This window comes from Dermacentor andersoni, chromosome 2 (assembly GCF_023375885.2).
Source record: "Dermacentor andersoni chromosome 2, qqDerAnde1_hic_scaffold, whole genome shotgun sequence".
NCBI classification, from domain to species: Eukaryota; Metazoa; Arthropoda; class Arachnida; order Ixodida; family Ixodidae; genus Dermacentor; species Dermacentor andersoni.
In genome coordinates this window covers 56094512-56110718 of record NC_092815.1, presented here as the reverse complement: position 1 = coordinate 56110718, position 16207 = coordinate 56094512, and the positions used below count along the sequence as shown (strand labels likewise).

General features: G+C 45.2%; 1 protein-coding gene across 2 annotated transcripts in view; it reads right to left on the bottom strand.

Moving 5' to 3' along the window:
• Window positions 1–16207, bottom strand: part of LOC126542266 (arylsulfatase B-like) — a 28359-nt gene that overhangs the window by 4389 nt on the left and 7763 nt on the right. For both annotated transcript variants that reach the window (XM_055077131.2, XM_055077132.2), the window contains exons 2-7: window positions 7489–7608; window positions 7005–7164; window positions 4650–4762; window positions 4316–4426; window positions 2223–2348; window positions 1908–2034 (exon numbers count right to left, since the gene is read on the bottom strand). In XM_055077131.2, coding sequence (XP_054933106.1) covers window positions 1908–2034; window positions 2223–2348; window positions 4316–4426; window positions 4650–4762; window positions 7005–7164; window positions 7489–7608 — 757 coding nt within the window. The remainder of the gene's footprint in view (window positions 1–1907; window positions 2035–2222; window positions 2349–4315; window positions 4427–4649; window positions 4763–7004; window positions 7165–7488; window positions 7609–16207) is intronic.

Genomic DNA, 16207 nt, shown 5'->3' with positions numbered 1-16207 from the left:
TACGTATAGTAAAGGTACAGTTCGCATTTTTATAGTGAGCATACAATGAAGATACCATACCAGTACAAGTAAGCCTATCATTTAAACGCACACATGCACAAAAAAAATAACCTGGCATAAAAATACACACTCATCAATGAGACAGTAAGCTTGCTAAAATACTGGCAAACAGACGGAAAAACAGAAAACAAATACTATGAATCTTCACGTATTACAGCCAAAAGTAAAAAGGTGAGTCTGTGCATGCGAGGGGCTGATGCGCTATTAGAGGTGCATGAAAGACAGAAACGAAAGTTCTACATACTACTGGCTTATGATGATGATTCCTGCCTTTGCCAGAGATAAATGTTTTGCTTCTTTGTTTTGTCATGCGGAAAAGAAAGGTAAAATATCAAACAGATTGTCCCGTTACAGTAATTAGCTCCAGCGTCGCCTTTCGCGTGTCTTCACTTGCCTGCTACACAACCGGGCATTTCCACTGACAAAGCGGTAACGAGTGTCTTTAATTCCTTGAACGCAGCAACAAGCGAGCTGCCGCTCTGAGCTCAAAGCTTTCATAATGAAACCTATAACATAATGTCTTACACTTCGTCGGGTACGCAAAGGTGACAACAGGGGCCCTATAACGTAAAATTATTCCAATCCGTTTTTACTCCAATCACCTGACATCAAAGTTAAGTAACCGCCGACGCAAGCATCGGGTGGTGATCCGCAGCGTTGTTTTATCCGTCCAATGAAACGCTCTTCTTCGTTTAAAGGAGGTAACTTTTGTTCACTTTCAAAATGAATAATATTGCCTACCTTGACAGGTATTTCTTATCTAATTGGCTGACAATAGTAGAGGAGCACGTAAAAGCGTAAAGGATTATATCGGGACCGAGCTAGCGCTGTGAAAGTTGATAGCCGGATGATGAGGGTGGTGCCAGTGTCTGCGATTGGCCCGCTTCCCCTTGCTCAGCTTGCAGTGGCTGGTCGAAAAAAGCAGCGGCGCGCAACGAAAGGTTAAAATGCCACTAAAATGGATCCTGAGCGAAGAAAAATTAGCAGAGCGATGTCGTATTGCCGCGTAATTCTTTTTATTATATGCAAATAAATCTGTTCTCCCCGGTAGCTCCAAGTAGCCGGTGCCAAAGCGATCAGCGGGCAGACAATTTTTATTCCTTTCGGGACGGAACAGTGTATGCCTATTCCGAAAAAAATTCTGTTTTGTCCGACATATTATACATCCCTAATGCGCACAGGTCACGCGTGAAGGGTTCTCGCGGTTTTGTGACGTGGTGTGCTCGAAAGGCGAAGTGGGCGCTGCCCGAATTCTTTTCGTCGGTAGTGGAGGACTAATGGTGAAAAAGGTGTCGAATCGTCAATATTTATTTTTCTTTTGTTTGGTCTATTTAAGCATAATCAGTCGGTACACGTCAGATCAAATGGAGAGTTCTCGCGGTTTTCGTGACGTCGCGTGACGGACAGGCGAACTGAGGGTAGCCCGAAAAATTTTTGACCAATCGTGGAGGGCTGATTGCTGAAATGAAATAAAAACAGTTTGGAATAGCTTTACGTTACAGAGCCCCAGTCCGCTATCCCGAGAGTCTTCAGCGAACAACGTCCCACAATGTGAACGGTAACGCGAAGTGCGCCTAATTTTAAAATATGGTTTGAAGATGGTTATGCCGCTACCATCTATAAGTTAGCTTTAAAAATAAGCGGAAAAACAGAAAAGGAAATATCGCCACGTGATAACAAGGTGTGGCATGCCTAATTTTTTTATGTATTGAGCTGAAAGCCTTTTATATTATATCGCTTTGTGTGGGACACATATTATGCAGCATAACAGCATAACATCAGCAAAAAATGGTTCTATACAAACACCCACGAAATCATGTGCGTACATTTAAATCGCAGGAACTTACCCGCATAAGTCGTTCTGTCCGGTTGGCCAATGTACGGAAATTTAGCCACGTTTTCCTCCGGGGCTTGCAATGGATTCGGATTGATGCCGCTGTGTGACGCCTGATGCGCCAGGTACAGGAACAGGGGCTGCACAATGCAGGTGCAGCACAGTCACCACGTGATTTGGCAGTGCGAAAAGTTATTAATTTGACAGCAATCACTTGGAAGCACTCGAAAGACACGTATAAACATTTAAAAAAGATCATAAACTACAACAAGAAACTGTATGCTTTTGCCTTTGATCTTGATGCATTAAACGAGAAAGAAATGCTCACTTTTGATTTATCCCTGTTCGATATGATAGAAGCAGCCCGCTCCGTGAACAGAGTGGTAGAATATTTTCCGTCCTCGGCCGTAAGGGGCTGCGTATCGTTCCAGAAGTCAAGGCCTCTGTGACCTTCCTGCGGTGAAACGATCGAGATGCTAGTACCAATATGTTTGTTTACCATACATGGTTCTGGTCAACAAATGGCTGAGGAGCTGCTTCAGGCAAATTTAGTGTGCGTAGCAACAACAACAAAAAGAAAGGTCACGTTGAAGTTCCCATCAAATGTATTCTGCTGCGTTTAGAAAACTATGCCTGCTACGTCATCAGCTTAAAGTTGCATCCCCTGACGTTAAGTCATTACCCTATACCACCTTTACACAACCCAAACTGGAATATTCTTGCGTTATTTGGGATGCATTCACTAAATCTAACAATAATGCCGTTTACAGGATTCAGAGAAGGTCCATTCGTTTTATTTTTTCCAAATACGACCGTGAAGTGTCTGTAACCGAGTTATTGCGCACTAATGGATTTCACACCCTTCAAGCAAGACGAAGAATGCTGCGACTGAAATTTCTTTACTCAATAATACGCCGTAAACTTTCTTTAGATCCTAGCCCATACCTCCCTTTTTCTGCATTGAGAAAAACCCGTCATTCCCACTCTCTTAACCTCTCTCCTTACCTAGCCAGGAGAAACCACTAAGTTTTCATTGCCCCCCTCCCCAGAACTATATAGAAGAATGGAATGACATACTTGTGATTATCTTGACTATTGAAATTCACGCTCTCAATAGTTCATTCTAGGCAAACCTGCTGTCTTGTGCTGTTTTGTTTCTGTTCGTAATGTCTCATATTTTTTTTTCTTACAATGTTACATTAGCGTTATAGCCTTTTATATGAATATTTACCACTGTACCTCGCCCCTCCTGCTTGGGCCACAAGGCCTGCGGTATGATGCAAATAAATGAAAAAATAGCGATACCGTGAAGAGAGTTAACAGAAAGGTTTCCAAGCTTCCGATCGTCAACATTCGCACTACTGACTCAGAAAAAGTGGTTAAGTTGGAGATTTCACGCCGAAAATTACCGAGTTTGAATGGTTTACAAACTGCACTCCTGCACAAACAGCGCGGCGAAAGCGAACTAGGAAGGCCTCCCATATAACGACAGCTTTGAGTATCTTTGAGTATCACATGGCAAAAAAGTACATAGTTTGCTTTTAAGCATTTTCTTTTTCTCATACTAATGCGGAATTTCGATGCAGTCACGGTATTTACTTTCGTCGCTTCTCACTGTGCGTATCCCTCATTTGAAACCATTAATCGGGAGAGACTTGCTGGCAGCTATCCTGCCTCCCCCTCCCCCCCCCCAAAAAAAAAAGCAGCGGACGCATGGACACCATGAGCGGACGCTGAAGTGTTGTGTCGTTTACATAAGTCTTAAACTTTGTCTGCGCATCACAAGCAACTGCCAAGGCGTGTCCGCGAGCACAGTGCTGGCGTTCCAGCGTGGCCTAGAGCTGACATTGCAAGCGCCTGTTGTACAAAGCAATACCCTATAGAGTCATGACATGCGCATTCCTTGCATGCGTGGCCGCAGAGTGGCATAAGGCTGATTAATATGTTTCGTATAAACTGGACGTGTGTGTGTGTGCGTGCGTGCGTGCGCGTGTGTGTGCGCGTGTGTGTGCGCGTGTGTGTGCGCGTGTGTGTGCGTGTGTGCGTGCGTGCGTGCGTGTGCGTGCGTGTGTGCGTGCGCGCGTGTGCGCGCGCGTGTGCGCGCGCGTGTGCGCGCGCGTGTGCGCGCGCGTGTGTGTGTGTGTGTGTGTGTGTGTGTGTGTGTGTGTGTGTGTGTGTGTGTGTGTGTGTGTGTGTGTGTGTGTGTGTGTGTGTGTGAGAGAGAGAGAGAGAGAGAGAAGCGACGTTGCGCATCTGTCGAACGAACAGCTTGACGGCGGAATCGTCTGCGTGTATGCTAAGTTTCTAAGCCTATAGAAGCAGCCGATAATAAATGACTACAACACACTTTCACAGTCATTCGATCACTTCTTCTTACAGAGCTTTAAAAGCGTTTTCACGTGACTTCAATGAAATGCCTACCCATTCCAAGATGTGGCTGTAGTAGTCGTCAGGCCCAGTGTGTATGCCGCAAAAGCTGTCGAAGCCTCGAAATGTTGGAGTATAATTCAGGCTTTGGTATCCAATGTGCCACTAAAAACAAAAAGGCTGTGTCACCACATTGAGTTCACGGACTGTATTGAGACACGAGTTAAGAGAAACAATTGGATACGTGAGGTAGGGGTAGTGAGGGGAGGGCGTGGTTCGTCCAGGATGCTATTGTAGCGCATCATTGGATGAAGGTAGAACACCTACGGACATTACAGTCTGTGTCAGACTGTTAGTCCTAACTTTGATATACGGTATGTCTGTGTACCTTTCCTAGCATGTGCGTTTCATAGCCCAGATCTTTGAGATACTCGGGCATAATCTTCACGTTCAGGGACAATGCCGCTGGCACTCCGGGCAATATGGCGCTTTCTTGAAAACCTGGGCAAGGAAGAAAAGTCCAAGCGCTCTGTTAAACCAAAAACAACAGAGGCAGTAAAAAGATGAAAAACAAACACGACTACCACTGCGCAAACTGAAGCATATTAGCAGCACTAATTGTTCACAAAGAGAGAGAGAGAGATTAGATTGGAAATTCAGAAAGATTAACCGGAAAAGAAGCTTCTGGTTGGCTACCCTGCACTGGAGGGAGGGGGGGGGAGAGGAATAAGAACGGAAAGAACAGCGGAGAAATAAAGCAAACCCACGACCAGAATATAGAGTAGGTGGGAAACATATGCGAGAATTATTAATAGGCCTCTAGAACGTGAAAATTTCAGTAGTGCCTTGACCGACTTCTCGTGTGACGACTGGTTCCATGATCGTCTGCTCCGAAAGCGGCTGGTTGTCAAGACGAACCAACACGGTCGCGAGAGATGAGTTATTCAAGGGACGGGAAAAACCCCGGATGATCGGAAAAGGTAATGCTTATTTTTTGTTTTTCTCAGAACAGGGAAAGTGTAAAAAGGCCATTAAATTTCCACATACATTTATACTTGCATTCTCAGCCATGCAGCACAGAATTCTCGAAGCCAGGACGGCAAGAAAATGGCAGAAGAATTTTCAAGTGCCTTCATTATACGCTTTCAGTTTCGTTTTGAAAACGCAGAGTAGTTTTCAGACGTTGCGGAATACGTCATGCCCTCTAAGTTTTGGTCTGGGACTGACGCGACTCCGCGCGAAGCCCGTGTAACCGTCAACCTCGGCAAGGCCTTTGCATTAATCAGCCGCTGTCACGTGTAGATGCAGACGTAGATCCTTGGAAGTACTGGCACGTACCCACTCTGTGGGATTGGTCAAGAACCCGGTGGGTCAAAGTAAATTACAAACTAAGATGACAGAATCTTGCAATAGGTAAGCTAGAATCGAAAGACAGAGGTGGCAGGGACTGCGTGATATTATGAAGCTAAAAAAAATTATGTGATAACCATAAAAATAAAACAATTTATATTCAATTTGGCGTAAATAAAAGGGAGCTTAAAATGTGGAATTTAGATTTTAAATCTCATTGATCCCAAAAGAAAATATTGGATAGCCGCTCTAACATTGCCGTCGCTGTTCCCAAGAGCAGGGGCACCTAAGGATAGTACATTTTTAACAGTTAAATCTACTCCAAGAAGGCGGATTGGTTTCTGTAAAGTTCGTATTCTTAAGCTAATAAATCGTTGACAAGACATTTAAAAAGTTTCTATGGTCTCATCTTCCCTACACATAGGGCCTATACATAGAAACTAAAGAAGGTATGCGACAGCGTAGCCTACTAGTAGCTATTTCTATTCTTTTTGTTTGACAGACTACTTCTCGAAGGGTACAATAAGTGTTTAAAATTCGAGAAACTTGTTATATATGGTACAGAGAATTCTTGCAACATAACTAGCCTTCTATATCTTGCAGCTATGATCAAGGCTGATGTAGGGACAACTCGAATGGCTGGGCCAACTATCGACGCCTAGAAGAGAGACGTTCATTCCATTGTCTTGTCCTTCGCTGCGTAATTATTGCATGCGTTTAAGGATAATAATTATTGCTGGGATAACGAGTATAATCTGTTTTATGGAAGTTCAATTTCTCACAATATTTCTAAAATTTTCTAGAAGAAAACGGTTTATTTTTCTCCCGCTCGTAATTTCCGCAAATTTTGCATCCCTACGAACGACTGACTACCTGTGAGCTTGTGGCAGCGAGGAAATAAACGTTAGCAGCAGTGAGGTAGGCTTAATGATCCGAATGTTTGTTACCTCGCCTTATCTTAACCGCGCTTAGTTGTCGTTTATGTGACTACAGTGTGACTGGCTGCCAGAGCACACCTGGATAGAGAGAGAGAGAGAGTAATTTAGGAAGGCAGGGATGTTAACCAGTCAGTAGTCTGGTTGGCTACCCTAGGCTGGGGGAAGAGAGAAGGGGAAGCGAGAGAAGGGAGAGAGAAAGTGTAGATACGTGCTCGGACAGCACTTGAGTCAAAGACGCTCGCGCAAACCACACCTGGATAGCGTTTCTGTGTCAACAAAGGACGTAGGCCGACATCCTGTTCTCGGTTTACGTGCACCGCGCACGTGGGGAAAGGGGAGCGCCGAGGTCGTTACTTCTACTGCGTTACAACGTCCTCTCTCGCACGGTTTTGTGCAGCGCGCATGATGCGAATGTACATAGCGAATGCGGGCGATGAGCGGAGAGTCGAACGGACCGGTGTGTATGGCGTAGAGGCCGCTCAACAGCGCCGCCCTGGAAGGCGAGCAGAGCGGTTGCACGTAGTAGTTGTTGAGCGCCATTCCCGTGCAGGCCAGGGCGTCTATGTTGGGCGTCGGGATCTGCGGGGAGCCGTGCATGCTCACGTCGGCCCATCCCTGCAGTATACATGTGCGAGACAACTTTCGACCCATGTCCTTTTGACCAGATCCGTTCTTGTTTATGCGACGAGCCATCCTTTCTCAAAATGTTTTAGCCGTTTATCGATTCACTGATACACGTTGTCTATCACTACAGCTGACAAAGAACAGCACGATAGACCGCCACATGTAGAAATGGGGGGAACGCGCCAGCCACCGAAACTTCGCCAGAAAGCAAGCTGGGATATATATATATATATATCCCGACTTGCTTTCAGCCTTCGTCTTAGCGATAAACCCTTCCTGACAGGCGGTGAGAGCTAGCGCATTTCGTGAGCATACCAGGTCGTCGGCTAAGATGAACACGATGTGGGGTGGTCCCGATTCCTCGAGCGCTCCAACAGTCCAAGTAGCGCAAGCGAGTACGAGCAGCAGAAGCGACATCTCGGATAGACGACTGCCCTGCATGCGAGCGAAGACATCAGGCATTCCCGCGGCATTTTAATCACTGTGTTTGTGCAGAAAAAAATTTTTTTTCGTCATGTGCCGCCAAAGTGTCACTCATATTTGGATGTATAGTACAAGCTAAACTATACATTGTCGTGACAAACACAAAATGATGGCGCGTATAACTAGAAACGTGCCACGCAAATGCGCGAGGACGTTTTTCATTTAGTTGTAGAGTTATGAAAAGGCAGATGAAGTCGCGCGTGAACTTCTATAGTCGCGTAGTGAACGAAAATAACACTTTGTTACAGACAGTTTGAAAATAGCGAAAACATAAGAGCACCGTATAGTGTGGTCAACTATAATTGCAAAATGTAGCCTGGGTAGGTAGTAAGAAATAAACGGAAAACATTACCATTCTATGTGGAGTCGCTGAAACAACAGCTAAACTTTTCAATGTTCCTCACATAAACTCGTACACGGATATAACGAACACTTTATGAAAACTGAATGTACTGCTCCGTCACGTTGCTTTGAAAATATATTCCGAAAGGGAGCATTGTAAGAATGGGAAGGATAAAAAGAACCGACATTCGTCATAAAGAAACTAAATGAACATGGCATGCGGGATGACAGGGGACACGTTTACGTCGTCACTTCAGTTTTTCATGCCAACTTGTCCAGTTTTCGATACTGCCTTACGGAAGCTCTGCGTTAAGTGTCAGCGCTAGCATTTGACTGATATGCGCACAATCCCAAATTGGAATGGTATTTATACATTTCGTCGTCGTCGTCGTCGTTGTTGTTGTTGTTGTTGCTGCTGCTGCTGCTGTCGAATAATTCGTTTTCAATGTGCGGCTTGCGCGTTCTTTTTTTATCACGTAAACGACTGACTCTCTCTAATAGTAAACATATATATATATAACCTAATTGAACAACGTTTGAAACCAAATGAAATCAAATAATTAAAATTTTATAAGCGCATCAATGCTAAGTTCACGCGAAAGCTTTGCGAGAATTATACTTGACGGCCATAAATAACCCATGAAAAAGTACATTGAATTATATGCCTATCGCATGCTAAACGGCACTGTAATGTCGTCGAGTATTAAGAGCGCGGAAATTATGTTAGGTTGCTTAGTTTGAGCTGTACGTAAGTCTGACGGAGAACTTTCTCCACTTTTCGTGCTCAGAGATTTAAAAACGTAAATCTTCGAGCAGGAAGTCAATTCAATAGAGAAGCTTAGGGGCCTTCATTTCCCACTGTGTTCACAGTTCTATGAAGAACAAACCTCAATGCGTTTAGCCACGTTGTAAGTGAAAGAAAATCAACGGCAAAACAAACGCCGAATCACAGCTATCGAGCTCATAACCCCACTGCCTCATTTACGCGTGCTTTTCTTCAACTTACATACGGGCCCATAAACTCAGCCGCTATAGAGCATGCGTCTTGCTTGCGGCTCCAATTTTGAGCAAATATGGTGCTCCCTTCGTTGAGATGCCGTAACTATAGATTGTAACGCGACAAAGTGGTGATTTGGGAGAGTTGTCCAATAAGATTTAGTTGTAGGACGGCGCTATAGAGCATCTTCATTCATTCTTGTTTTGTTTTTGTTTTGTTTTTTGTCCCTTATATTGCGTATATAGTGCGCTGACCGCCATTACGACCGTTGTAACCATGGGTATAGGCATCTGCGCATTCTGAAAGCATGGCTTAGCCAAGCGTGCACCAAGCGGCCAAGTCCTACAATTACGGGGTTTTACGTGCCGAAACCAAGATTTGTTTATGAGGCACGCTGTATAGTGGGGAACTCCGGATTAATTTGGACCACCTGGGGTGCTTTAACGTGCACCTAAATCAAAGTACACGGATTTTTTTTTTTTTTTTTTTTTTTTTGCCATTTCGCCCCCATCGAAATGCCGCCGCCGTGACCTGGATTTGATACCGCGACCTCGTGATTAGCCGCGCAACACCAAAGCCACTAAGCAACTACGGCGGGTCAAGCGGCCAAGTCCTACAAAAATATAGCTGCAGTGTAGTTACAATGTTTCAAAGTGGCTGTGTGCAACTACATTTCGCGAAAGTATCATTTGCGTAGCTCTGCTAAATAACATTTTTGGTAGCTAGACGGTCCAAGTAATAGCTACATATGATAAGTGGCACCGCAACTCTACCTGTACGATGAGCGATAAATATAATTGGTGATGTTACACGATCTCGAACGGCTCGCGCGAAGATGCATTTCTAAGTTGTCCATCTGCTTTCGAACGTTTCATCGGTGCCTTCTATCGTCATCCAAACGCATCCGAACCACAAAAATTTCACAGAAATCGTAGAGCAATTATGAATAATGTCTTATTACCTGCCTGTCTGCCTCCGTTTACGGCTCGACGCTTGCTGAATTCGGCGATCCGGTTCTCGAGAGAAGCGACAGCTTTGTGCGCCTGCTGCCACTGGTTCGCGGATGGTGTTTAAGACATGGCCAGAAGCAACGTAATTTATGAACACGCGCTCCCCATAACGCACCCGGCACGAAGTGAAATCTAATCGTACGCTGAAAACAAGTGTTTCGAGCTCTGCAACACGGGATTTCCTAGCAGCAAACGCAGTGTCGCACGGCGACGTCAAACCCGGCATGCGGCGGGGCCATGCATATATACCTTGTACTCCCACATGAAGCAATCGCTCACTTCGCCGCACCTGGCTGTCGTACTTTGAGCTGAGCAACGAATAAATTCACTGCGACGTTGTTCGTCCGTCCACCACGTTATTACTGGCGCCAATCGCAACACTACAGTTACGCAAAGCTTCCTGCATGCGGCCTACTCTAAAGGCGGTAGATTTTAACGAGACTCTACGAGTGTACAGCTTGATTTCTCCGTACACGCGTGTGTGAAGTGGTGGAAATTTGGGCACCTTGAGTTTACTCGATCGCGTCTGTTGTGGGCCGAATAAAGTTGTTTCACTCACCTTGCTCCATGATATTTCCCGTTTGTAGCGATGGGAGAACACGACAAAAGGATCGAAACACATGGCGCATTGTGCTACATTTCGTCCTCGTGCTGTCGTGTTCACCCTACGCTACAAACATCGAAGGTGATATATGCTGCGTGTTTGGGACGGGTGTGCATATGTATGTGTGCCTTCTTTCTTATCTTTCGCCCTCGACATGTATGGGAGCACGACAGGCCTTCGGCGCGGCTAACCTCTCCGCAGTTCTTCATTAAAGCCATCATTATATATCCCTCCTATTGCATCGTGGAGACCTTGACCTGCAATGTTCCTAAATTTTGAGCAAAGCTGCCATGGTAAATAGGATGAATGCTATTTTGTCGATGCATGTAAGCACGACAGCTCTGCACGGTGTATACATAAGGTCAGCATGCATCAAGGACGCCTAGGCTGGCAGAACAGAAAGACCACTTCATTCGTTGGCACCGATGTGCTTACGACCAATGTTAAGAATAAAACAGTGTATTCACGATGTCCTTCACAGACGTGCTGCCACCATTGTGAATACGCGTGCAAATGGCTCTTCAAGCATTTGAGGCTGCAGCGGTATGTACCGTGCTGACGGTGGTTGGATTTCTATACTGATGGTACGTACTCACTGTGGGGGACTGGTCAAGAGTCAGACGGCATTAGAGGTTTAAGTTTAGTATTTACTAAAAACGACACAAATTTTGGGCAAGAATCAAAGGAATGAAAAATAACATAATATACTGAGAATTTATCAAGAAATTGTCATGAAACAAATAGAAATGAATTCATGGCTGAGTAAGCATCCATACGGCAGCGTCCAACAGAAGCAGCTGCCAGAGAAAATGTCTAGAATTGAACAATTTACTCCAAGTTGTCTAAGCGGCGACAGAATAATAAAAAAAGATCACCGCCCAACCAGCGAAGCTGAAATACGCGGCCCGGTGTTTATCACGGGGTTAATCCTGGCGCTTCATTAAACGACGGCTTCGTAGGCTGCCGGATTCTCCGTACGCCGTTGCTGCTTGCGCTCGGCGGCACCTTGTGTCCGGGCTTCAGCATCGGCACGGCGTAGACGAGCTAGTTCCCGGTTCTGCTCGCAGCGTTGCTGATCGGAAGCTGCCTGTTCCTCAGGAGTATGTACGACTCGTGGCCTACCAATTTCGGAGCCGGAAACTGCTGCGCGCGCGCTCGGCTGCGACGGACAGCAACGATGTCACTATACTAGCACAGCCCATCCAACAATATAGCACAACGCCCTTTCACTCCCATCCATTACATCATGTTACCTGGCCCGACTGCCATAGAATCTAATGGGAATGCTCCCGAGTAGGCAACAGTGATTTTGACGTCACCGCTTTCAGCACGCCAGCCTTGTCAATGGAAATTTCGGGCCAGGTAGCGTGACGTCATGGATCGTAGTAAACAGGCCTTGCGCTATCGAGGTGGTGTTGGCTAATCGCGCGCCTCTCTTTATTTTTCACGCATGCACATGGGGCTGCGCCGGAGGAGTTTTCGGCGTACAGACGACCGACAGCTGGACGGACGGTCGAATCGGCTAGCTATATACAGCTTTGCTGTAAAAACCTCGCGGGATGTATTTTCTTTTTAAGCTTCATAGATAACCCTTTATGTTCCATAGATGTCCATGGAACATGATGTTCTCAACATTGCACACATCCTATAGATATCTTGATTTATCCAAACAACATTACAAATACATATCATGGATAATTCAAATCCCATCCAGATTACGTTGCTGCAACTTTGTAAGGTTGTCGCCGCTAGGAAAAAGTGGCCTCAAACAGATGGTATCTTTAGACATGCAGAGGTTTATAGAACATCTAGCGGATATTTGTGGTTCACGCTATCGAAGCACATTTACAGGTGCTACAGCAGATGTATTGTAGAAAAATTAAATGCGAACACCTGAGCGTGTGGCCGAAGTCTAACTGAAGGTAGTGTGCGGCCTCGGCCAGTCATCGTTGTAAAAATGCACGCACATGTGTGACTGTCCCGTATATGAAATGCCCGTGCGAAGTGCTTGCTGTACTGAATATTGTTTAGAAAAAGTTTATTTGCACTATTTACAAGACAGCATAAAATCAATCGTACGTTCAACACTATGTACAGACAATACGGAACTATACACTGTGAAACAGACACTTTACACTCTATAAAAAGGACTAAAAGGGGTAGGGAGGTTAGTCCTTTTGGGGACTAACTGACATGAGATGAACTGTTACTCCCCATGCGCTTACTCCTTGTAGGACTAACAGTTGCCTTTTTCCGATGCTTCTCAAGAGAGTAACGGTAATTCTTTCCGATGCTTCGCAAAGGTGGAATTAATGAAAGTAGGCATTTGTACCCTAATAAAAAAATTACTGAGCCAAAAAAAAAAGCGTGTCGGAAAGTAGGATTCGAACTCATGTCCCTTCGCTCACAAGTCAGGTACTCTAACCGCTTCACCACGAGGGTCTTTTCTTTTTTTCTTTATGAAAAACAAAACTGAAGGTATATTACAAAGTGGACACAACTACACACTTAAAACTCAGGCAAACACACACATGCATCCAACAAGTGCATCCAGTCTGGCGGAGGTTCCTGCGCAGCGTACACACTTCTTACATCATCATCATCATCATCATCATCATCATCATCATCATCAGCCTAGTTACGCCCACTGCAGGGCAAAGGCCTCTCCCATACTTCTCCAACTACCCCGGTCATGTACTAATTGTGGCCATGTTGTCCCTGCAAACGTCTTAATGTCATCTGCCCACCTAACTTTCTGCCGCCCCCTGCTACGCTTCCCTTCCCTTGGAATCCAGTCCGTAGCTCTTAGTGACCATCGGTTATCTTCCCTCCTCATTACATGTCCGGCCCATGCCCATTTCTTTTTCTTGATTTCAACTAAGATGTCGTTTACCCGCGTTTGTTGCCTCACCCAATCTGCTCTTTTCTTATCCCTTAGCGTTACACCCATCATTCTTCTTTCCATAGCTCGTTGCGTCGTCCTCAATTTCAGCAGAACCCTTTTCGTAAGCCTCCAGGTTTCTGCCCCATATGTGAGTACTGGTAACACACAGCTGTTGTACACTTTCCTTTTGAGGGATAGTGGCAACCTACTGTTCATGATTTGAGAATGCCTGCCAAACGCACCCCAACCCATTCTTATTCTTCTGGTTATTTCAGTCTCATGATCCGGATCCGTGGTCACTACCTGCCCTAAGTAGATGTATTCCCTTACCACTTCCAGTGTTTCGCTACCTATCGTAAACTGCTGTTCTCTTCCGAGACTGTTAAACAGTACTTTAGTTTTCTGCAGATTAATTTTCAGACCCACCCTTCTGCTTTGCCTCTCCAGGTCAGTGAGCATGCATTGCAATTGGTCTCCTGAGTTACTAAGCAAGGCAATATCATCAGCGAATCGCAAGTTGCTAAGGTATTCTCCATCAACTTTTATCCCCAATTCTTCCCACTCCAGGCCTCTGAATACCTCCTGTAAACATGCTGTGAATAGCATTGGAGATATCGTATCTCCCTGTCTGACGCCTTTCTTTATAGGGATTTTGTTGCTTTCTTTGTGCAGGACTACGGTGGCTGTGGAGCCGCTATAGATATCTTCCAGTATTTTTACATATGGCTCCTCTACACCCTGATTCCGTAATGCCTCCATGACTGCTGAGGTTTCGACTGAATCAAACGCTTTCTCGTAATCAATGAAAGCTATATATAAGGGTTGGTTATATTCTGCACATTTCTCTATCACTTGATTGATAGTGTGAATATGGTCTATTGTTGAGTAGCCTTTACGGAATCCTGCCTGGTCCTTTGGTTGACAGAAGTCTAAGGTGTTCCTGATTCTATTTGCGATTACCTTAGTAAATACTTTGTAGGCAACGGACAGTAAGCTGATCGGTCTATAATTTTTCAAGTCTTTGGCGTCCCCTTTCTTATGGATTAGGATAATGTTAGCGTTCTTCCAAGATTCCGGTACGCTCGAGGTTATGAGGCATTGCGTATACAGGGTGGCCAGTTTCTCTAGAACAATCTGACCACCATCCTTCAACAAATCTGCTGTTACCTGATCCTCCCCAGCTGCCTTCCCCCTTTGCATAGCTTCTAAGGCTTTCTTTACTTCTTCTGGCGTTACCTGTGGGATTTCGAATTCCTCTACGCTATTCTCTCTTCCACTATCGTCGTGGGTGCCACTGGTACTGTATAAATCTCTATAGAACTCCTCAGCCACTTGAACTATCTCATCCATATTAGTAACGATATTGCCGGCTTTGTCTCTTAACGCACACATCTGATTCTTGCCTATTCCAAGTTTCTTCTTCACTGTTTTTAGGCTTCCTCCGTTCCTGAGAGCCTGTTCAATTCTATCCATATTATAGTTCCTGATGTCCGCTGTCTTACGCTTGTTGATTAACTTAGAAAGTTCTGCCAGTTCTATTCTAGCTGTAGGATTAGAGGCTTTCATACATTGGCGTTTCTTGATCAGATCTTTCGTCTCCTGCGATAGCTTACTGGTTTCCTGTCTAACGGCGTTACCACCAACTTCTATTGCGCACTCCTTAATGATGCCCATGAGGTTGTCGTTCATTGCTTCAACACTAAGGTCCTCTTCCTGAGTTAAAGCCGAATACCTGTTCTGTAGTTTGATCCGGAATTCCTCTAGTTTCCCTCTTACCGCTAACTCATTGATTGGCTTCTTGTGTACCAGTTTCTTTCGTTCCCTCCTTAAGTCTAGGCTAATTCGAGTTCTTACCATCCTGTGGTCACTGCAGCGTACCTTGCCGAGCACGTCTACATCTTGAATGATGCCAGGGTTTGCGCAGAGTATGAAGTCGATTTCATTTCTAGTCTCACCGTTCGGGCTCCTCCACGTCCACTTTCGGCTAACCCGCTTGCGGAAAAAGGTATTCATTATCCGCATATTATTCTGTTCTGCAAACTCTACTAATAATGCTCCTCTGCTATTCCTAGAGCCTATGCCATATTCCCCCACTGACTTGTCTCCAGCCTGCTTCTTGCCTACCCTGGCATTGAAGTCGCCCATCAGTATAGTGTATTTTGTTTTGACTTTACTCATCGCCGATTCTACGTCTTCATAAAAGCTTTCGACTTCCTGGTCATCATGACTAGATGTAGGAGCGTAGACCTGTACAACCTTCATTTTGTACCTCTTATTAAGTTTCACAACAAGACATGCCACCCTCTCGTTAATGCTATAGAATTCCTGTATGTTACCAGCTATTTCCTTATTAATCAGGAATCCGACTCCTAGTTCTCGTCTCTCCGCTAAGCCCCGGTAACACAGTACATGCCCGCTTTTTAGCACTGTATATGCTTCTTTTGTCCTCCTAACCTCACTGAGCCCTATTATATCCCATTTACTACCCTCTAATTCCTCCAATAACACTGCTAGACTCGCCTCACTAGATAGCGTTCTAACGTTAAACGTTGCCAGGTTCAGATTCCAATGGCGGCCTGTCCGGAGCCAGGTATTCTTAGCACCCTCTGCAGCGTCACAGATCTGACCGCCGCCGTGGTCAGCAATTGCTTCGCGGCTGCTGGGGACTGAGGGCCGGGGTTCGATTGTTGTATTCATATATTCATGTATTCTTA